Source organism: Lithobates pipiens, unplaced genomic scaffold (genome assembly GCF_037356315.1).
Source record: "Lithobates pipiens isolate NorthernLeopardFrog02 unplaced genomic scaffold, aLitPip1_a1.2 Scaffold_13, whole genome shotgun sequence".
In the NCBI taxonomy this organism is placed as follows: Eukaryota; Metazoa; Chordata; class Amphibia; order Anura; family Ranidae; genus Lithobates; species Lithobates pipiens.
In genome coordinates this window covers 541,048,679-541,072,423 of record NW_027507718.1, presented here as the reverse complement: position 1 = coordinate 541,072,423, position 23,745 = coordinate 541,048,679, and the positions used below count along the sequence as shown (strand labels likewise).

The 23,745-nt window shown below is 46.6% G+C and overlaps 1 protein-coding gene across 5 annotated transcripts in view; it reads right to left on the bottom strand.

Annotated features, from left to right (window-relative positions):
* Window positions 1-4,270: 4,270 nt before the first annotated feature.
* Window positions 4,271-23,745, bottom strand: part of LOC143975773 (retinol dehydrogenase 11-like) — a 169,464-nt gene continuing 149,989 nt past the window's right edge. For 4 of the 5 annotated variants that reach the window (XM_077478299.1, XM_077478298.1, XM_077478301.1 and 1 more), the window contains 2 exons: window positions 5,736-5,845; window positions 4,271-4,933 (listed from right to left, as the gene is read on the bottom strand). In XM_077478299.1, coding sequence (XP_077334425.1) covers window positions 4,739-4,933; window positions 5,736-5,845 — 305 coding nt within the window. In that variant the 3' untranslated portion in view covers window positions 4,271-4,738. Of the gene's footprint in view, window positions 4,934-5,735; window positions 5,846-6,712; window positions 6,825-6,913; window positions 7,014-23,745 lie in introns of those variants that run through there. The other variant, XM_077478302.1, reaches the window with a different exon arrangement.

The window sequence follows — 23,745 nt, the reverse complement described above, 5'->3', positions numbered from 1 at the left end:
AGGCTGCATTTGTTAGGACACAGTGAGGCTGCATTTCATGGGGCACAGTGAGGCTGCATTTGATGAGACACAGCGAGGCTGCATTTGATGAGGCACAGTGAGGCTGCATTTGATGGGACACAGTGAGGCTGCATTTGATGAGACACATTGAGGCTGCATTTGATGAGGCACGGTGAGGCTGCATTTGATGGGACACAGTGAGGCTGCATTTGATGGGACACAGTGAGGCTGCATTTGATGGGACACAGTGAGGCTGCATTTGATGGGACACAGTGAGGCTGCATTTGATGAGACACATTGAGGCTGCATTTGATGAGACACAGTGAGGCTGCATTTAATGGGACACAGTGAAGCTGCATTTGATGAGGCACAGTGAGGCTACATTTAATGGGAAACAGTGAAGTTGCATTTGATAAGGCACAGTGAGGCTGCATTTAATGGGACACAGTGAAGTTGCATTTGATAAGGCACAGTGAGGCTGCATTTAATGGGACACAGTGAAGCTGCATTGGATGAGGCACAGTGAGGCTGCATTTGATGAGGCACGGTGAGGCTGCAGTTGATGGGACACGGTGAGGCTGCATTTGATGGGACACAGTGAGGCTGCATTTGATGGGACACAGTGAGGCTGCATTTGATGGGACACAGTGAGGCTGCATTTAATGGGACACAGTGAAGTTGCATTTGATAAGGCACAGTGAGGCTGCATTTAATGGGACACAGTGAAGCTGCATTGGATGAGGCACAGTGAGGATTCATTTGATGGGACACAGTGAGGTTACTTTTAATGGGACACAGTGAGGCTTCATTGGATGGGACACAGTGAGGCTGCATTGGATGGGACACAGTGAGGCTGCATTGGATGGGACACAGTGAGGCTGCATTTGACGGGACACGGTGAGGTTACTTTTAATGGGACACAGTGAGGCTTCATTGGATGGGACACAGTGAGGCTTCATTGGATGGGACACAGTGAGGCTTCATTGGATGGGACACAGTGAGGCTTCATTGGATGGGACACAGTGAGGCTTCATTGGATGGGACACAGTGAGGCTTCATTGGATGGGACACAGTGAGGCTGCATTTCATGGGGCACAGTGAGGCTGCATTGGATGGGACACAGTGAGGCTGCATTGGATGGGACACAGTGAGGCTGCATTGGATGGGACACAGTGAGGCTGCATTTGACGGGACACGGTGAGGTTACTTTTAATGGGACACAGTGAGGCTTCATTGGATGGGACACAGTGAGGCTTCATTGGATGGGACACAGTGAGGCTTCATTGGATGGGACACAGTGAGGCTTCATTGGATGGGACACAGTGAGGCTTCATTGGATGGGACACAGTGAGGCTTCATTGGATGGGACACAGTGAGGCTGCATTTCATGGGGCACAGTGAGGCTGCATTGGATGGGACACAGTGAGGCTGCATTGGATGGGACACAGTGAGGCTGCATTGGATGGGACACAGTGAGGCTGCATTGGATGGGACACAGTGAGGCTGCATTGGATGGTGAAGGGATATTTAGCTTAACCGCTTTAATTCTTTAAGAAAATCGGTTTCCATTTTGTGTCTCTCTAACATCCACTCCACAAATATACACGCTCTAGTTGTGCTAATCTAGTTTCGTTTCTCATGTTACTGTTATCTTCTTTCAATTTTTTCATTTCTTGGAAAACATATGATTTTGAGGAATCACTAGTTTCACTTTTGTTGTAGGCTGTCCTTGTATATGATTGGATAATCTGTATGACACGTTCAAAGGGCGGTACTTTCTGAAAGCCCCCTTTAAATATTCACACCAAAGAATAGAGATTAGATTTGCTCGGAGAGACTTTGCTGTTTTGTGTCATTGTCTCAATGGGCGAATCTCCCAGGCCTGTGTGGGGGATTGGACATCACACTTTGACAGACATCAGGGGGTTAAAAAAACCACCTCTAGACAATCTACATTTCCCTTCAGATGGGACACAGTGAGGCTGCATTTGACATATACTATACCTAAAAGATCAGCTGCATCTAGACTGAAGATACGACAGGAAGCGAGAAAATAGCCAGAGAACCTATAAAGAGGATAATAGTATACGCATGTCAATGCATGCCGCCACAAGGAAATAAAAAATAAATAAAATATATTTTATTTAATATATATATATATACACACACACACACACACACACACAATGTGCGCCGTCTGTATTCCTACGTAGAAAAAAAAAGTCCAGCCGTCTCACCTTAGAAATTTTTTATTATTATTAATAAAGCCCATGGGGATGATATGACGCAGTGCAGATGATATTTGTACCCATCAACATACGGGGGGGGGGGGGGGGTTCTAAGTCATTTTCTAGCAAAAAAATACTGAATTAAACAAAAAGTGTCCGAAAAATATAAAAATACCATTATTATTATTATTATTATTATAATACAGGATTTATATAGCGCCAACAGTTTGCACTGCGCTTAACTTCATATGTAAACTGCCAATTTTAGAAAATGTTTGAACCAGATAAAGAGGAACGAAAAATGGGAACAGTTATAATTAAAAATATATATATGATATCAAGTCCTTTACAATTTTTTTTTTTTTTTTTTTTACATACTGTCCCCAGTGCAGTACAGCTTCATCATGTGACTGGTGTGGTCAGGGGCACTGACTGGTGACAGTACAAAGAAAAAAAATATATAATTTTTTTTCAATTTTTTTTATTTATATTTTATTACATTTTTTTTCAATTTTTTTATTTATATTTTATTACATTTTTTTTTATTTATATTTTATTACATTTTTTTATTTATATCTTATTACATTTTTTTTCATTTTTTAATTTATATTTTATTACATTTTTTTTCAATTTATTATTTATATTTTATTACATTTTTTTTCAGTTTTTTATTTATATTTTATTACATTTTTTAAAATTTTGTATTTATATTTTATTACATTTTTTTTCAATGTTTTATTTATATATTATTACATTTTTTATTTATATTTTATTACATTTTTTTTCAATGTTTTATTTATATTTTATTACATTTTTTTTTTAATTTTTTATTTATATTTTATTAAATTTTTTTCAAAATTTTTTTGGTAACACTATGCCCAGAGCAATATAATGTAACACTGTACTACTCTCGGGAAGTGATCAGGTTTTTTTTTTTTTTTTTTTTACACATTATGATTGCTTTTAGCAGTGTATTAAAATGCTATAACCAAGCATTTCATGGAATGAAATTGATTCAGTTTGTTTTCTTGTGATTTGTCAAAGCTAATCACATGACACAAATGGGCTGTGATTGGCCCTGTCTGTGCCATGTGATCACACTGACCAATCACAGCTAACAACACAATTGTATACAATGGATGGCTATAAAAGGAAGCCATCCATTGTGTAGAGCTGTCATGTGATCTGCTGCGATTGGTCACAGCGATCACATAGTACCAGCAGCGAGTCGGCACACTGATCACCATTGGCTGTGTCTGGTGGACGAAGCCGGTCTCCATTCAGATGAGACGGCACCGGACCACCCTTGGATCAGTAGGCCCAGAAATCCACTCTGGCCTGTCCCTGTAGTTGCGTCGCCTCGGGCCAGACAGCCCCCGAGACTCAGGATGCATAGTTCCGCACCCCAGGCCAGGAGTGCCATGGCGCTGGGTCAGGAGGACCACCAGAACCAAACAGACAGGTACCATGGCGTCGGTACCTAAAATACCACCCACAGAATGCACAGCAGGAAAACACTCCCACTGGGCTGGTTTCCGAGAGAATAGAGGCATTCAATGCACCCAGCTAGACTGCGTTTCTACTCTTGTCGGCGGTGGCTGCGACACCTGCGGTCAAGGAGAACCCAGTGCAACCCAGCTGGACTGGTACTGAAACCAGAAATTTAGAGAAATAGTCCCAAAGCCGAACTGTGGCTTCAGGCAACTTAACTTTTCAAAAACCATAGCGCCTGCCCGTCAGGAGCCAGCACTACAGTAGTTAATTTAGCACAGACTGCTTCCTGAAGACGTCATTGGGACGAAACGCGTGGAACCCGGAGCATCCGTGTAGTGAGGGTTCAGCATACACGCTACCTGTGTTTTTTGTATAATCAGAAAGGACTTAACATTCCATATATTTCTAATTATTATTGTTCGCATTTTTCGTTCATATTTGTCTGGATCACATATTTTGTGAATTGGTAGTTTATATGTTCATGAAGTTAATAGAAATTGTTTTAAATATTTAAATTTATATTATATTTAAGTACATGAACTATACAGTTTGCTTATTGTGTGTGTTTAATTGGTAACCATTAGCACCCCCTATATTTCACATCTCCATAACAAAAACATGCCGGATGACCCGAGTCCCGACCTCCGGGGTTAGATCTTTTTCTTATACACATTTGGGGGGGAGGGGTATGAAATGTTCGAATGATCGCTGCACAAATGTGACCAACGTCCGCACAGCTGTATTCTGAGTAATATGAATGTCCCCTGTGATCGTCAGTGCCATCTAGTGGCCATAGTGCATTCATTGATGTATTATGGCCACTAGATGGCTCCCTACGATCATAGTAATGGTTGAGGCCAGACAGGTTCTCATAGTACAAGTAAGGAGGACAGAGGAGTATTCCTGGTGAATGGGGGTGGGGGGGTGTATGCAGACCTCGGGGGGTCACAGTAACCCTCAGCTTTAGCCCTGAGTTATGACTTTTCCAGATACGAGATTGCTTGTGTCGGTCGCCATCATTGTGCAGGTCCACCAATCCGGTTGGTTGCAGCCTCACTCGCCTCCCACAGCTTCTTGTTGACAGCCGGATCCCGAGCCTTCTTCGAGGGAAGTTCAATCACACAGTCGCTGTCCACATACTGCCCATTCAGACCTTCGGCCTCCTCCGACACTGCACAGAATATGGTGCTGGCCGCCCCCTCCTCCGCTGACTACCATGGGGGGGGAGAAAAAAGAGAGTGAGTGGGGACATTATAGATCAAGAGATGGGACGGGGAATGGAGGAGGTGAGATGGGACGGGGAATGGAGGAGGTGAGACGGGGACGGGGAATGGAGGAGGTGAGACGGGATGGGGAATGGAGGAGGTGAGACGGGACGGGGAATGGAGGAGGTGAGACGGGATGGGGAATGGAGGAGGGGAGATGGGACGGGAATGGAGGAGGTGAGACGGGGACGGGGAATGGAGGAGGTGAGACGGGATGGGGAATGGAGGAGGTGAGACGGGACGGGGAATGGAGGAGGTGAGACGGGACGGGAATGGAGGAGGTGAGACGGGGACGGGGAATGGAGGAGGTGAGACGGGATGGGGAATGGAGGAGGGGAGATGGGATGGGGAATGGAGGAGGTGAGACGGGATGGGGAATGGAGGAGGGGAGATGGGATGGGGAATGGAGGAGGTGAGACGGGACGGGGAACGGAGGAGGTGAGATGGGACGGGATTGGGGGAGGTGAGATGGGGCGGGGAATGGAGGAAGTGCGACGCGACGGGGAATGGAGGAGTGAGACGAGATGGGGAACGGAGGAAGGGAGATGGGATGGGAAGGGAGGAGGTGAGATGGGACGATGAATGGAGGAGGGTGGGATGGGACCGGGAACAGAGGAAGTCAGACGGAACGGGGAACGGAGAGATGAGACGGGACGAGGAATAAAGGGGGCAAGACAGCCAGAAAACAGGGTGGACCTCATATCAGAAATATATATTATAGAAGATGGAAATCAGAGACTCCACCAACCTTGAAGAAGAAAAATCCGATGACCTTGAAGATGACTCGTAATAACAGGTTGTTGTGACGCATGGCCTCCGTCATCGCAATGCCGGGACTAACGCTGGTCACCGTCACACCTGCATTCATATTACACCCTCATTTATAATTATTAACATTCTGTATCAATATTGATTATTCTCTCTATTACTTTCTCCATATTTGTGCCACAGGGATGACTATACAGCTACATTTATTTGCCAATTCCCTCTAGCGTTCTCTAGAATTGTTACATCGTATCTGAAAATAAGTATTCCTTATGCCCCTCAACTCCATCTAGTGGCCATAATGTAGTATTTTATGACTACCCACAATAAAAGAACACTTTTTGTTGCCCAGTTCACACAGAACCAATGTACATGTGGAGTCTCCGGATGAATAATCGGAGTTCCCGGCTATGAGACACACATACATATCAATGTACAGAGTGGCCCCACCTACAGGCAGCCTCACCCTCCTTTAGGCTGATGGCACACTTACAGTCCTGTTACAGTGAGTATTCGCCATCTCCAGGATCACTAAAGAACGCAGGAAAGATGCCGGGTTGCTCACTTGCTACTAAAGAACGCTCCAAAATGTAAATTTACCAGCGAGAGAGCGACGCCTTGCTCATCCTGATGCACATACAGGCCGATGGGCAGTTTATTGCCCCGTGTGTCCTCTAAATGTGTCACAAGGGTGACATCAGCCTTAATGATACAACAGAGGCAAAGAGATTGGGACTATGCCAGGATCAGGCCAAGAAGTAGGCAAATCGGGAGGAAACCCAGAGGCAAGGATCATTGGGTGTCCCATAGAGGGTGGTAAGTCAGAGCATACCCAGACAATGAAGGATAATGGGGAATCCGAACCTATATACAGAGGAATATGGGAAGAGCTAGATAAATACGCCCAGAGAATTTATATAAAATAGCCAGTGTATAAACAAACTAAAGGGGCATAGATACAATATATAGATGGCATATATGCCTCTAATCAGCTGGATGCTTGGATCGATTGGCAGAATTGCCAATCACCACTTTGTTGAAAGAAAGGACTGTCCATCCAAAAGCCCGGGATCTATAAGGAGTCAGTATCAAGTCAAGAAAGAAACGACCAATTCATGGAGACCCCCCCCCCCCCAAAAGGATGTAAAATGGAAAGTCTACCTATAGTCAGCTGGTTGGATTAGTTGGCAGCACCACCAAACATCCCCTCCTTTCGAGAGACGACTGACCGTCCGAAAGCCTCCGTATGGACTCACGGGACCTAAAGCGAGTCGGTGAGAAATCAGAAGAATAAACAGGTATTTATAATGCCCCGTACACACGAGAGGGATTAAGTCTGACAGACTTCCGACGGAGTTCTAGCGGAGTTCCGCCGGAGTTCTGGCGGACTTTTCGACCGAACGGACTTGACCACACACCATCACACCAAACTCAGACGGAGTCGAACGTGATGACGTACGACTGGATTCGACGTAGGAAGTTCCTAGACAGTAGCCAATAGCTGCCCTAGCGTCGGTTTTAGTCCGTCGGAGTAGCACACACACGAGCGGATTTTTCGAAGGGGACCGGGTCCGGCGGAGTTCCGTCGGGAAAATTTAAAGCATGCTTCATTTCTAAAGTCCGTCAGACTTTAGCTTCGCTAAAGTCCGTTGCAGCCCACACACGATCGGATAGTCCGCCGGACTCAGTCCGTCGGAGTTTGGATGTCGAAAAGTCCGCTCGTGTGTACGGGGCATAAGAAAAAGTCTCTACAGAGTGGAATGATTAAGTCACCGGGGACGGCAGATATCCAGCATAAACCTCCTTCTCTCTTGGTGGCCCAACTCTAAATGCCTCCATTAGCCTCTATAAATACCACCCTCCTCCTTCCCATTGGGTGCCTGGCTTAGCGCCAAAGCTAAAGGGGGGGGGAGCGGACGCTTCAGAGATGCCCGGAAACACATCCGGCCGCACCGGAAGTGACATTGGTCGCGTCGGAGACACGAAGTGATGCTGATAAACGAGCCGGCTCGCCGGAAGTGACGCAATAATCGCATCAACTCTAAGCAGGCCCGGAAACACAGTCAGCTGACACATGCGGAAATGGTAGATGGACAGGCCATCGCCATTTTACATTGACAAGAGCGGGGTCAGCAAGGCCAGATGGTAAAGAATATTCCCAATCCAGATTGGGGAGAGAAACCAAAATGGAAAGGAATAGGACCGGAATGTGATCCGCAGAAATGGCGCCACCCAGTGGGAGTCAGGGGGAGACAGCACTTGAGATGCACACTCTGGGCATCCAAATGGTCACCTGATCCTTAAGGGGGTTCCTCCATTATTTAAATACATTGAAATAATAGTAAGCATGAAAAAAATATGTAGCACTAACCCCCGAAGGAGCTGCCGGGTTTATTGGGCTTACCGTTACCTTCTTGTCTACTTCTCCGTCTAGGGATTCCCGTGATAGACGGCCCAAAGAAATGTGGAAACTGACACCGAATCTTCTTTTGGGTTATTTATTTGAAACAGAAACAGAGTCTCTCAATGAAGGGTAGAGGGTTAGGAGAAAGTTCAGGTACTTTAGACTGCAAAAATAACGGAAGTCCTATAGAAAAATCCAGAGAATAGCAACCGTTTCACAACTGGATTTTACAACCCCCGGATAGACCTCCACTCACGAGGCCTTACCTGTTTGGTAAAGCCTCTGCCACAGACTTGTGCGTTACTGAGGGATGTAGACAAATTTAAAGAGCCATCATACGGTACCAGTATCTCTCAGCTGATCCGGTGATACCGTATGAGTGCTGATCCAGGCTGCGTCCTTCAACTAAGCCTCCAGGCTCCTTTCAGAGAAGCCAGCCTTGCACACGGCCTTCTCCTGAAGAGTCCTCCCCCGGGGGTTCTTCAGTTGTTGGGCCTCTCCCTTCAGATGAGACGGCACCGGAAACATCCTTGGATCAATAGGCCCCGAAATCCACTCGGGCCTGTCCCTGCAGTTTGCGTTGCCTCGGGCCAGCCAGCCCCGAGACTCGAAATGCATGGTTCCGCACCCCAGGCCAGGAGGGCCATGGGGCTGGGTCAGGGGGACCACCAGGACCAAACAGACAGAAAATAATAAAGTTGGCTGCTAGGCCGTGTGAGAGAGGGACTGTCCAACTTGAGTTATCATTCAGTTGCGAATGGCTATTCTCTGGATGCAGTCAAAGTAAGCAAGTTCTTCAATATTGACTTTGACACTAATGCCGCGTACACACGAGCGGACTTTTCAACATCCAAAGTCCGAAGGACTGAGTCCGTCAGACTATCCGATCGTGTGTGGGCTGCAACGGACTTTTGACTCGCCAAAGTCCGAAGGACTTTAGAATATGGAACATGCTTCAAATTTTTCCGAAGGAACTCCGCCGGACCCGGTCCCCTTCGAAAAATCCGCTCGTGTGTGTGCTATTCCGACGGACTAAAACCGACGCTAGGGCAGCTATTGGCTACTGGCTATGAACTTCCTTATTCAAGCCGAGTCGTACGTCATCACGTTCGAATCCGTCGGAGTTTAGTGTGATTGTGTGTGGCCAAGTCCGCTCAGCCGAAAAGTCTGTCAGAACTCCGTCGGAATTCCAGCAGAACTCCGACGGAACTCCTTCGGAAGTCTGTCGGACATAAGTCCTCTCGTGTGTACGGGGCTTTAGAGTCCCTGAACTTCCTTTCCAACCCTCTGATCCCATTTTATGAGAATGTTCATTGGCTACGTTTTCTTGCAAATAAAAATCCATTTGAATGGATCTACCGTCAGTCTCTCAAGTTACTGGGCCATCTACCACGGGACACCCCATAGACGTGAAGTGAGGAGAACAGAAGGTAACGGTAAGCCCAAATCTAACCAGCAGCTGCTTCGGGGGGTTAGTGCTACACCCACATAGAAAGCTTTAGAGTCGCACTTCATGAGGTAAACAACCCCCAATGGATTGACAGTTTACAAAGAAATTTGGTTGATAGAGATTCCCATTGGGGAGAGTAAAATCAATAGAGTTTGGTACAAATCTGCAAAACTCACATTGGCCACAAGGGGCAATACCTCTACGAAACTGACCACCTTTTTTTTTTGGCAAGAGGTGACTGTGAACTAATGTGATCCCCTAATGACCTAGACTTCCTGTAGGTGAGGTAGTGGGAGCGGTCAAAGATAAAAAAATCTCACGCTCCCACTCCCAGTCCAAATGAGAAAAATATCTTCAATGAAACGGTGGTCAAAAAATTCTAGAAATTTATCAGAAGAAAAAAAAAAAACTCACGCTCCCACCCCCCCAGGTACAGAGTGGCGTACGACGGGGCACACTTGGTTCCCCATCGCAGCACCCTGCACCTGGAGGTAGTGGGAGTGGTCAAAGATAAAAATATTGGTCAAGATGAAAAAAAAGAAAATCCAGGATAAACCTATCATACGCTGACTCTAGAAATTCATCAGAAGAAAAAAAATCTCATGCTCCTACCCCCCAGGTACAGAGTGGCGTACGACGGGGCACACTTGGTCCCCATCGCAGCACCCTGCACCTGGAGGTAGTGGGAGCGGTCAAAGATAAAAATATTGGTCAAGATGAAAAAAAGAAAATCCAGGATAAACCTATTATATGCTTACACCCTGGGGCATCGGGGGGGGGGGGGCTGAGTCGTGGAGGACTTCATTTCCGAACGAGGGCCCAGGGCGTCAGCATATAATAGGTTTATCCTGGATTTTCTTTTTTTTTCATCTTGACCAATATTTTTATCTTTGACCGCTCCCACTACCTCCAGGTGCAGGGTGCTGCGATGGGGACCAAGTGTGCCCCGTCGTACGCCACTCTGTACCTGGGGGGTGGGTGCGTGAGATTTTTTTTCTTCTGATGAATTTCTAGAGTCAGCGCATGATAGGTTTATCCTGGATTTGCTTTTTTCGTTTTGACCAATAATATTTTTATCTTTGACCGCTCCCACTAATTCCAGGTCAAGGGTGCTGCGATGGGAACCAAGTGTGCCCCGTTGTACGCCACTCTGTACCTGGAGGGGGGGGGGGGGGGGTCGAAGCGTGAGATTTTTTTTCTTCTGATGAATTTCTAGAATTTTTTGACCACCGTTTCATTGACGATATTTTTGCTGTTTTTACTGGTTCCAGAGAGGACTTGTTGTCCTTTCTAGCTAAATTGGAAAATAATAGCTACAATCTAAAGTTTTTATTTTTTTTTATTCTCATAAAAGGCACCATAGATGACCAATTATAGTCCTTTATTTCATACTATATGCCCAATCAGGGATAGGCTGCTTTTTTCAGGCGATGCTTAAAACGCTAGACCCCACGGTGGAAGGGACTGTGTTATATGGGGGTGACTCAAATACTGCCCTGGACCAAGGTCTAGATAAATCCAGATGCCCTGGGGATTCCCAACTTATCAGACCCCCCCAAACAGAGCCTACATGGTTTAGTCGATGCATGGAGAAAGATGAATCCAACTAGGAGGGATTACACACACTTCTCGTGTGTAATCGCCCGCACAAGTCCTTTTTTTTATATTCTTTATTTTTCCTCTTTATACATATCAAATTTATAAAAACAATGGTACCATTTATTATATGGTTCTTCTTCACAATTACAATCCTTTTCAACAGCCCTCTCCCTCCCCCCTCTTCCCTCCCCCTACCCTAGGGGCAACAAAAAAAAAAAGGAGGGGGGGAGGTCTGCCCCTCTATCTTCCCCCCTCTCATTCGTCACCCTCTCTGTCCCCTTGCCCCTCGAGTATTACACGACAGTCCCCCTTCTCTAAGAATGTCAGCCATTGCTGCCATATCCCATGCTCTTTCCCCCTATATCTTGTCATTTATATATCGACTCTTCCATTAACCTAACTTGCTCGACCCTCTTCACCCAATCCCCTATTGTTGGAACCCTTACCGTTTTCCAGTAACATGGGATCGGCGCTTTGGCTGCATTCAACAAGTGCGGGACTATCGTGCCTTTGTATTCCATTACCCTTTCTCTGTATCGTGAAAAAGACACACCCACGGGCATTTTCTGATCCTCATTCCTGTCACATCAAATATACTTTCTATTATTTTGTCCCAAAAGGGGGATATTTTGGCGCAATCCCACCATATATGTTTTAAAGAACCTTGTTCTGTACATTCCCGCCAGCAAGTTGCTTGTTCTTCCCCTCCAAACCTCTGCATTCTTCGGGGTGTCATATACCACCTTGATATTAATTTGTAGGACATTTCTATCGTTTGAGAGTCTCTTGGGATGGAGTGCGTCATTTTTAATATTTTTATCCTTTGCTCTTCATTCTTAAGTGATCCTAATTCCCCTTCCCGTTTCCCCAAGTATGCCGGTAATTCCGAGTCTGCCACTCGTCTTAGTATTTTATATATTTTTGATACCCTTTTCAATAAACATTGTTCATCCTTAAGTAGGTTCTCTAATGGTCTTAACCGTAACATTCCTCGTAGAGGTTGTGGCAGCCCTTGTGCAGGGCTGGACTGGGAAAGAAATTTGGCCCTGGACTTCATCCAGACCGGCCCACTTACATTTTGAGTGTCCCATCAGCACCCCCTTACATCAGAGTGTCCCATTACCAGACCCCCTTACATCAGAGTGTCCCATCAGCACTCCCTTACATCAGAGTGTCCCATCAGCATCCCCCTTACATCAGAGTGTCCCATCACCAGCCCCCTTACATCAGAGTGTCCCATCACCACCCCCTTACATCAGAGTGTCCCATTACAAGCCCCCTTACATCAGAGTGTCCCATCAGCATCCCCCTTACATCAGAGTGTCCCATCACCAGCCCCTTACATCGGAGTGTCCCATCAGCATCCCCCTTACATCGGAGTGTCCCATCAGCATCCCCCTTACATCAGAGTGTCCCATCAGCACCCCCTTACATCAGAGTGTCCCATTACAAGCCCCCTTACATCAGAGTGTCCCATCAGCATCCCCCTTACATCAGAGTGTCCCATCACCAGCCCCTTACATCGGAGTGTCCCATCAGCATCCCCCTTACATCGGAGTGTCCCATCAGCATCCCCCTTACATCCGAGTGTCCCATCAGCATCCCCCTTACATCAGAGTGTCCCATCAGCAGCCCCCTTACATCAGAATGTCCCATCAGCACCCCTTACATAAGAGTGTCCCATTACCACCCCCCTTACATCAGAGTGTCCCATCACCACCCCCTTACATCAGAGTGTCCCATCAGCACCCCTTACATCAGAGTGTCCCATCAGCAGCCCCTTACATCAGAGTGTCCCATCAGCACCCCCCCCTCCATTAGAGTGTCCCATCAGCAGCCCCCTTACATCAGAGTGTCCCATCGGCAGCCCCCTTACATTAGAGTGTCCCATCAGCAGCCCCCTTACATCAGAGTGTCCCATCAGCATCCCCCTTACATCAGAGTGTCCCATCAGCATCCCCCTTACATCAGAGTGTCCCATCAGCAGCCCCCTTACATCAGAGTGTCCCATCAGCACCCCCTTACATCAGAGTGTCCCATCAGCAGCCCCCTTACATCAGAGGGTCCCATCACCAGCCCCCTTATATCAGAGTGTCCCATCAGCACCCCCTTACATAAGAGTGTCCCATCAGCAGCCCCCTTACATCAGAGTGTCCCATCAGCATCCCCCTTACATCAGAGTGTCCCATCACCACCCCCCTTACATCAGAGTGTCCCATCAGCATCCCCCTTACATCAGAGTGTCCCATCACCAGCCCCCTTACATCAGAGTGTCCCATCAGCAGCCCCCTTACATCAGAGTGTCCCATCAGCAGCCCCCTTACATCAGAGTGTCCCATCAGCAGCCCCCTTACATCAGAGTGTCCCATCACCAGCCCCCTTACATCAGAGTGGCCCACTGAGCCATCGGCCCACTGGGAAACTCCCGGTAGTCCCGATGGCCAGTACACGCCTGCCCTTGTGTGAAGTGTAATAGTTGCGCGTGTCTCCATCTATCTAACGGTTTGTGCCCCCCACTCTTGTGTAATTTCCCTATACGTGTATAACCTGTTCCCTTTAATTACCTCCCCTAATTTTATTTCCTCCTTCTTTGACCATCTACTAAAATATAATCGTTCCTCCTTTCCTGGCAAAAAATAATTTGTGTCCAACAGGGACATTAATGGAGAATTGTGAGTCCAGTTATGTGCCTTATTAATTTTATCCCATATTTTTAATGTGTGTCTAGTTAAAGTGCTCGTGCCTACTCCTAAATTCCTCGACTTTGAAGGGATCCATATACTTTTTTTTTTTAGTTCCTCTCCACTCAGTCTAATTTCTAACTCCACCCAACTTTTCTCTTTCCGGTTGTGTGACCAGTCCGTTACTCTTGATATTACTATTGCCTCGTAATATTTATTAAAATCTGGTAGTGTCACTCCTCCCCGTTCTTTTTCCTTCACTAAGACATTATGTGCAATACGTGGCCTTTTCGGTGGCCCATATAAATGATACCACCAAAGATTTTAATTTCCTGAAAAAACTTGCCGGTACTGGCACAGGTATCATTTGAAATGTGTACATTACTACTGGTAGTATGAACATTTTTATTGCATTTATTTTACCCATCCATGATAATGCTTTATGACTCATACTTTTCATTTGCCCTTTAATTTTATTTAACCACTTCCCGACCAGCGCACGACGATGTACGTCGACAGAATGGCACGGGGCAGGCATATTGGCGTACAGGTACGTCCAATATTCAATGCCGCCCTGCCATCGGGAGCGCGCCGCCGGCAGCGGCGCTCCCGCGCTGGTCGGGACCCCCCGTGAGTCCGGTCGCGGGACCCGCGGACTCGATCGCCGCTGGGGCATCCCCGCGATCGTCTCACAGAGCGGCCGAATGGAGGAAATGCCGTGTAAACAACATTTCTCCATTCTGCCTAGCAACTAGTGACGCTGATCTCTGCTCCATGTGATTGGAGCAGAGATCAGTGTTCACTAAATGAAAGCCCAGCCTCCCCCACAGTTAGTAACACACCCCTAGGAACACTTAACCCCTACACTGCCACCCACTGGTTAACCCTTTCACTGCCAGTGTCATTTACACAGGAATCACTGCATTTATATAGCACTGATTGCTGTATAAATGACAATGGTCCCAAAAATGTGTCAAAAATGTCCGATGGGTCCCCCACAATGTCGCAGTCACAATAAAAATCGCTGATCGCCGCCATTACTAGTAAAAAAAAATAAATAATAAAAAATTATTAATAAAAATGCTATAAAACTATCCCCTATTTTGTAAACGCTATAACTTTTGCGCAAACCAATCAATAATCGCTTATTGCGATTTTTTTTACCAAAAATATGTAGAAGAATACGTATCGGCCTAAACTGAGGGGAACAAAAATGTTTTTTTATATATTTTTGGGGGATATTTATTATAACAAAAAGTAAAAAATAATGCGTTTTTTTCAAAATTGGCGCTCTATTTTTGGTTATAGCGCAAAAAATAAAAACCGCAGAAGGTGATCAAATACCACCAAAAGAAAGCTCTATTTGTGGGGAAAAAAAGGACGTCAATTTTGTTTGGGAGCCACGTCGCACGACCGCGCAATTGTCAGTTAAAGCGACGCAGTGCCGAATTGCAAAAAGGGGTCTGGTCTTTGACCAGCAAAATGGTCCGGTCTGCAAGTGGTTAAGAGGGGTATATAATTTGCTTCATACAGTTTAGCCGTTTGTGCCGTTAATTTTATCCCCAGATAACTCAGTTCTCCTCTACACCACTTAAAGGGCAGGCTTACGGAAAGGGCTCTCTCTGTTCTTTTTCTGATAGATTCAGGTTTAGAATTTCTGTCTTCGTCAAATTTATTTTAAAATTTGATAATCTTCCGTATTGTTCTAATTCTTTAAGGACCAACGGGATCGATATTCTGGGATTTACTATGTATAACAGCACGTCATCTGCGTAAAGCAGCTACCTTATCAGTGGCGTAACTAGAACCTTCAGGGCCCCGATGCAAGAATTCCATGAAGGGCCCCCCTGAACACCAGCCAGGGCCCTTCCCTAAGAGTCCCGCAGTGGAACTCCAGGGCGTGGTCACAGGTATGACCTTTGTGAGCCCTGTAGTTCCACCACTGGTATCAGTAGTTTTTATTTATTTATTTTTGTACATTTTTAGGTGCCCCATTGGGGGACTGTCCCTAGGCAGAATTGGGTCCCTGTCCCCAGAAGAGATGAGGTCCTTTTCTCCAGGGCAAATGAAGTTACTGCCCCCAGGTGAGAAGGGGTCCCTGTCCTCACGTGAGAAGGGATCCCTGTTCCCAGGGGGATATGGAGGGGGTATGTAATAGTGTGTGCTAGCTGCCTATGCTGCTGCCGGCCATATGTAGAGGGGGCTGCATGGGCCCCCTGCATCACAGGGCCCAGTTGCGGTCGCTACTGCTGCACCCCCTATAGTTACGCCCCTGTACCTTATATTCTATCCCACCCACCCCGAATTTCCCGTATATATCCTGATTCCTACGGATCACTACTAAAAGGGGTTCTAAGACCACTACAAACAGAATCGGGGACAAGGGGCATCCCTGTCTCGTCCCGTTAAACAAGTCAAGGGGGCGAGACAGGGATCCATTCACTGTAATCCTGGCGGTCGGTCGAGTGTACAACGCTCCAATCCATCTCCTCATTCTCTCTCCCAGCCCCACATGTTTTAGTGTCTCTTCAATAAACTGCCAATCTACTCTATCAAAAGCCTTCTCGGCATCTACTGATAGAAGGGCCGTGGGGATCTTCCTTCTAATTGCCTCCTGGATCAAGATGATAGACTTTAAAGAGTTGTCCCTCCCCTCCCGCCCCCAACACAAATCCCACCTGATCGGTATGAACCCATCCCGGGAGGAGTGTCTTCAATCTTTCGGCTATTATTTTCGCGTATATTTTTACATCCGTATTTAATAATGATATCGGCCGATAACTCTCTAGGGCTGCCGGGTCTTTACCCTCCTTCAAAATCAAAGCAATATGAGCAAGAAGCGCCTCCTCTCGAAAGCCCTGACCCTCACCGACTGCGTTGAAATACTCACAAAATTTTGGTACTAAAAGACTCTGGAATCTCTTATAATATAGGATGGAGTATCCGTCCGGGCCCGGACTCCCCCCCCCCCCCCCGGGCTGTTTCTTTAATTGCTCTCTCAACTTCCTTTACTGTAATCGGGGTCTCTAGAGCCTCCATCTCTTCACTCACACCTTTAGGGAAGTCCAGGCTCGCGAGGTACTCCCATATGGTAACCTTCCTTTTCCCCTTTTCATCTCCTCTTACTCCTATATTATACAAAGCACTGTAGTAAGTATGGAAACTCTCTGCAATATCTGAAGTAGCGAACTTCATCTCCCCTCCTTTGTCCCTAATTTTGGGGATGTAAGCCCTGTTTTTCTGCTCCTTTACTCTTCTCGCCAGCCACTTCCCTGACCTATTCCCCCACAGATGTCTCTCCTTATTTATTTTATAAAAAGTTGTTCTCCTTTCTTGTTCCAAGCATTCTTCAAGTTCTCTTTTTTTTTTTTTTTAAGGTGACTCCCCTGGAGCCCCCTAGGTCTAGTTTTTTTTCTGCTCCAGCTCCTCGATCTCACTGTATAGTTGAACTTTCCTTTTCTCCCTTTCCTTCTTTTTCCATGCTCCAATCCCAATCAAACTTCCCCTAATGACTACCTTGTGTGTCTCCCAAATAGTAGCCCTGGAAATTCCCTCTACGTCATTAAAGCGGAGGTCCACCCTAAAATGGACCTCCGCTCATCGGAATCCCCCCCCCCCTCTCCGGCGCCACAATCGGCACCTTTCAGGGGGGAGGGGGGTGCAGTTACCTGGATAATCCAGGTAACTGCACCCACTTCCGGGCTAGCTCTCTGCGGAAAGGGGCGTACGTTACGCCCCTTTCCGCAAGCGCCCGCCCCCTTCAGCAAGTGCCCCGCTGCCTGCTGGGAAACACACAGCTCCCAGAGGCAGCGGGGACCGTCCGGATTGCGCCGCGCGGCTCGCGCATGCGCAGTAGGGAACCGGGAAATGAAGCCGAAAGGCTCCATTTCCTGATTCCCATACCCAAGATGGCGGCGGCACGAGCGAGCGATCGGCTTCGGGTGCCGACATCGCGGGCGCGCTGGACAGGTAAGTGTCACTATTTAAAAGTCAGCAGCTGCAGTATTTGTAGCTGCTGGCTTTTAAAAAAAAAAAAAAAAACGCGGAGTCCCGGTGGACTCCCGCTTTAAGCTCAAAGAAGTCTTTTATTTCCTGTTCTATTTTATTACCTACATCCTGTTCTTGAATAAGTGAGTCATTCAACCTCCAGGTTCTTCCTGTCCCGTTATCACCCTGTATTTCTAATTGGATTTTTATGGGGGCATGGTCTGAGAGAGTAATTGGTTTAATTTCCGCTTTTTTCAAGTTAGCCACTAATTGGTGATCTATTAAAATATAATCCAGTCTTGCAAAGGTTTTATGAGCTGCTGAGAAATGAGTGTAGTCACGGTCTTTTTGATGGCTTATCCTCCATGCGTCTTGTAACTGCGCATTAATCAGTGCTTTGTTTACCAATCTATATCTCTGTTCTACCACTCGTGCACCTCCCCCCGAGGTATCCATCTTAGGGTCTAGACACCAATTCAGGTCTCCTGCTATAACCACTTTACCAACTCTAAACTCTTCTAATTTATTTAAAACTTTCCTTAAGAATTTATCCGGATTTCTGTTTGGAGCATAAACATTTACTATATAGTGCATTGCATCTCCCCCAATTTCCCTTTTATAAATAAATATCTGCCCTCTGGGTCAGCCAGCCGTCCACCAATTTCAAATCTTGTTAATCTATCGAAACCAATGGCTACTCCTCTTGAGTGGGCTGATGGTGTATCCCCATAGAACCAAAGTGGGAATTGAGCTGATGCCAATTTTATCCCGGAATTGTTGGTGATATATGTCTCTTGTAGGCATATTACATTCCCTCCCATAAATTGAAGTTCTTTGTTAATTTTATACCTTTTTTCCCCATGTGTTTAATCCCCTCACATTGTATGTTATCACATTAATGACTACCATTAACTGCTTCTTTCATTGGTTCGTCTGGCTGCGTAAGCTGACCCAAAGGGCCTCCTACTGAGGGACAGAGAGGGTGCGAAAAAAAAAAAAGAAAGAAAATCCCAAAAACCCCAACACTCCCCCCCACTCCTCCCCTCACCTCAGCCCCTTCTCCGCAACGCTATCCCCCGTAAGGTTGTTCGGAGACCCCCCCTTACTTCGTTGTTCATATGGGCAAGACACCTATCTCGATGGAGTCTTTTCATTCCCATATATTCACCCGAGGGCTCACACCGGTAGACCTCTGCGAACCCCCTCCCGCCCCCCCAACACCACCCACCCTCTCCCCTCACCCCCCTCCACTCTCCTCCCCCTCTTACTTTCTAGTACTATCTTTTAACTACTACCTCTTCATTTAACTCCGTTCCTCTCCCCCTCGTCCATCTTAACTTTCTTTGCCTAGGCCTTACTTCCTTAACTTCCTCTTCCCATCCTGGTAGCTGGGGGGGAGATATGTCTAACCTTTCGCAGAACTCTCTCAAGTCCTCTGGAAATCGCAGGACTGCAGAGCGCCCATCTTTTTTCCCTTTCAGACAGGCAGGAAAGCTCCATTGATAGGCTATTCCTGCTGCTGCCATCCGTTGAGTTAGGGGTTTTAATAGTCTCCTTCTCGTCAGTGTTTCAGAGAACACCTGTAACTCTACCCCCTCAAAGGTCAGGCCTGGTAATGTCCTCAATTTCCCCATTATTTGCCCTTTTTCTTCTGCATAGTGTAGCCTCACTATTACATCCCTTGGGGACTCCACCCCTGCTGTCATCCGCCTTGTAATCCTGTGTATTCTATCTACCTTTATATTCTCAGAGGGGTCCCTTTCTAACAACGGGTTAAAAAGCTGCTGCACAATGTTACCTAACTCCCCGCTACTGTATTTCTCTGGGAGCCCTTTAATTCTCACATTTTTCCTCCTGCCCCGGTTCTCTTGGTCCTCTAATCTATACTGGAGATTTCTATTAGTTCTCTGCAGGTTTGAAACTTGTTCTGTTATCTCATCCAGCCTTGAGTCCTGTTTATCTAATCTGTCTTCTATCTCCTCTACTCTCTCCAACACAAGACCTATGTCTGCCCTTACTCCTGCAATCTCAACTTTTAGGGACTCCTCCATTTTGGCGAACATCTCCGCCAACATCTCCTTTATTGTCGGGGCTTCTACTTCTTGACTACTAGATTGGGCACCTCCTTCCCTTCTAATATCCTCTTCTTCTTCTCTTTCTTCTTCCCTTTCCTGAGGGACTCTAATGCTAGTCTGTGGGTGATTGCCTACATTTTTTTGATCCACTCGCCTTTACGCCACCTTTACTTTCTTCTAGTGTCCTCTGCTTATTTACCCCTGATCTCCGTGCTGATCCCGACTTAGGGCTTCCTTGTCCATCTTCTATTGTGCTGGTATTATTTACCATATACCGCTGGATACCTCCTGGACTGGTCGCCGGCGGTATGTTTTTCACCTATTTTTGCTTTCCCTCTCATTTTCCCTGTTTAAACCCTCCCAGTTCTATTTCCTTTTTCGTCTACTCCTCTCCCTCCCGTCTTATCCCCCGATCTCCCTCTCCTCCACTCAGGGGCAGTGGAAGCAAAGGAGGGCGGACAAGAGGGCGGTAACAAATAGGACCAGCCCCGCTTTTCCTTAATTATACCTCACAAGGCTAAGAATTTGTTCATACAATACATTGTTGACAGTGTCCTATTGTATTTTTATTACTCCAGTCCCTTTTGCATATTTGTCCTCTTCCTTCCTCCTGTAGCTTAGATTCCACAGTTATCAGTATGGTGCCCTTTTCTCATCGATGGCCTCTTTGAGTCAGTCCTACTTCCTTTTCACAATACTCTCCGGGTTCACTCCACATACACACGGACTGTCTTGTGCTTTATTGAACAATGCTGGAAACCATTATAATAGGATCATTTATTATTTTTCCAATCCCATCTACATGTCTTCTATGGTTTGTCTTAGCATTACTTCTCCTTTATTACCAGCCTTAGCAATATTATCTTTGCTCCTTTTTTTTTTTAACAGAAAATTTTTTATTAGACAAATCAGCATTACATTGCAAAGAACAGTAAATCCGATAATACACAGTTGTAGAAAGGAAAAAAACACCCTCATCCAGTAATCACTCTTAAATTAATAATCCAGCATTACAGATAACAGGAGTAACCATTGCTCTATCATAAAAGCAGGACATCCCCAGCGGAGCTTCACAGCCGTCATGCAGGTACCTGACATCTGCGCGAGCCCATGGAAGGGGGGGGGGCCAGGGAGGAAATGGTCAGGAGATAGAGAACAGGGCGGTCAACCGGGGGGGGGGGGGGGATCCACCCCCGTCTCAGCTCAACTCAAAGTTAGGGCGAGGGGGAACCAAGATCAGCGGACACGTCTATCCAGGAGGACCAAATTTTATCAAATTTTCCTGGGCATTGTCTACTTTCATAGGTCAACTTATACAGGGGGAGCACCAGGTTCACTGATCTCCTCCACGAGGCAGGGGAAGGGGGGTCTTCGAGTTTCCATCGCAATAGAATCCCGCGTCTGGCATAATACAATGCGAAGGTAAGGCACAGTTTGCAGTACCTGTCCCCCTCAACGTCTGCCAAATGGCTCAATAGTAGGGTTTGAGGGTCGACCTGAAGGTTCGACCCGGTCACAGCATTTAGCGTAGACACCACTTCCTCCCAGTAGGGCCGGATTTTGGGACATGACCAGACCATGTGCCAGAAAGTGCCCACCTCCTGCTTACACCTTTGACAGTTAGGGTCCCTTTGGGGGTAAATACGCGCCAGCCTCTGCGGGGTGAAGTAGGCCCTATGGAGGAATTTAAATTGTATAAACCTGTCTTTTCGCGGCTATCATTGTTGGAATGTAAGAAGTCAGGCACTCCTCCCACTCCTCCTCCCCTAGGGACGGAATGTCCGAACTCCACTTCTCCCGGGATTTGGTCCAACTAGTGTCATGTTCCACCGCGAGGTAAAGATATAAGGTCGACAGGGTTCTCCCCATCACCCTGGAAGTCAGTAGACGTTCAATGGAGTCCGATTCCAGAGTCAGAAGAGCAGGGAACTGAGCCCCAAAGGCGTGCTTCAGTTGCCAGTATCTGAACTGGAAAGAAAGTGGAAGCCCATATGTACGTCTCAGTTCTTGGAAAGTCATTAGCCTACCCTGATAAACTATGTGCTTTAAGGTGACGATTCATCTTTGCTCCTTTTTAGCTGGTCCTTGAGAGGATGTTAAGTGGGTAATCGGTACAGGGCACTTCCAATGTCCCTCCTCAGCTGTTTATCCGGGATGCAGTTTTTAGAGAAAAAGGAAAAAAAAAAAAAATATAAAAAAAAAAAAAAAAACCCATATACAGAGGCAGACTGCGGGGGTGTTCTGCAGTTAATTTGACAATCTGTCCAGCCAAGGAGTCTATATAGTTCTTTACTTTCCTTTCTCTGTTACTTTAAAGGATTTTCCCCTCCCTTCTCCTCCTTTTTTTTCCTCATATAAAGGCTGTGAAGGCTTAGAGGCAACTTGTGGTTTACTTTAGTTCTTACAATAGATGCTATAGTGCCTTTACTTATCTAGATGTAGCGTATTGTAATATATAGTATAATACCACAGTTCCATTTACCGCGCCAGCCCTCTGTTGTGATATTATATTTATTCTTTCACCATACATTAACTCACGGTTTGATGACTTTTAAGGGACACTTTGGTGGTTGTAGTCTCTCAAAATCAGCAGGTGCGCTCCGCAGGAATTCTGTTAACGGAAGGCGTCTTTTCCAGGGTCCGTATAACTCTACACGGGCGTCCCACCTGCTGGTCGCCGCCAGACAGTCTATCCCCTTAATGGATTCCGTCTCCAGCCTCCAGTCATCCCTTTTCCTGCACACCGATCTTTCATTGCCCAGGAGCGTCTCCCTGCTTACTCAGTGCCGCACATTTTTTTTTTGTCAGCAATCCCGCTGGGCGATCCGCAGTTCCAGCGCGAAGTTGGACGGAGGGAGCGGAGGAGAAGTCGGGCTCTCGCCGCAGATTCTTCCGGGTGACGTGGTGTGGCTGTCAGTTCTGCCCGCTGCCCGCCAGCTTCACAACGGCGGCAGATCTATCCCGCGGGAACTCCAAACAGCAAGAGCCGCGTGAGGAGAGGTGGTGGTGGTGGTGGCGCTTGGTCGGGCGGTCAGGGGAACGGCAAAGCACGTCTACGTCATGGTGCTCCACCCCCCCCCCCCCCCCCTCTACAATCTAAAGTTCACCATGAATTGTAACCAACAAACTATCAACTTCTTGGACATCTCTTTATATCTAAATCCTGATGGCATGATTGGTTCCTCCTTGTTCCAAAAAGTATCAGCTGGCTATACCATTTTGCAGGCCACTAGTTCCCACCCCAGACCCTTGGTACAAAGTATGCCATATAGTCAATACTTAACCACTTCAATACAGGGCACTTAAACACCTTCCTGCCCAGACCAATTTTGAGCTTTCAGCGCTGTCGCACTTTGAATGACAATTGCGCGGTCATGCTACACTGTACCCAAATGAAATTTTTATCATTTTTTTCCCACAAATAGAGCTTTCTTTTGGTGGTATTTGATCACCTCTGCGGTTTTTATTTTTTGTGCTACAAATAAAAAAATACCGAAAATTTTGAAAAAAAAAATGTTTTTTTTTGTTTCAGTTTCAAAACTTTGTAAATAAGTACGTTTTCTCCTTCACGGATGGGCACTGATGGGGCTACACTGATGGGCACTGATAAGGCGGCACTGATGGGCACCAATGAAGTGGCACTGATAGGCGGCACTGATAGGCGACACGGATGGGCGACACGGACGGACACTGATAGGTGGCACAAATTGGCACTGATAGCTGGCACGGATGGACAGCACAGATGGGCATGGATAGGTGGCACAGATGGGCATGGATGGGCATGGATAGGCGGCACA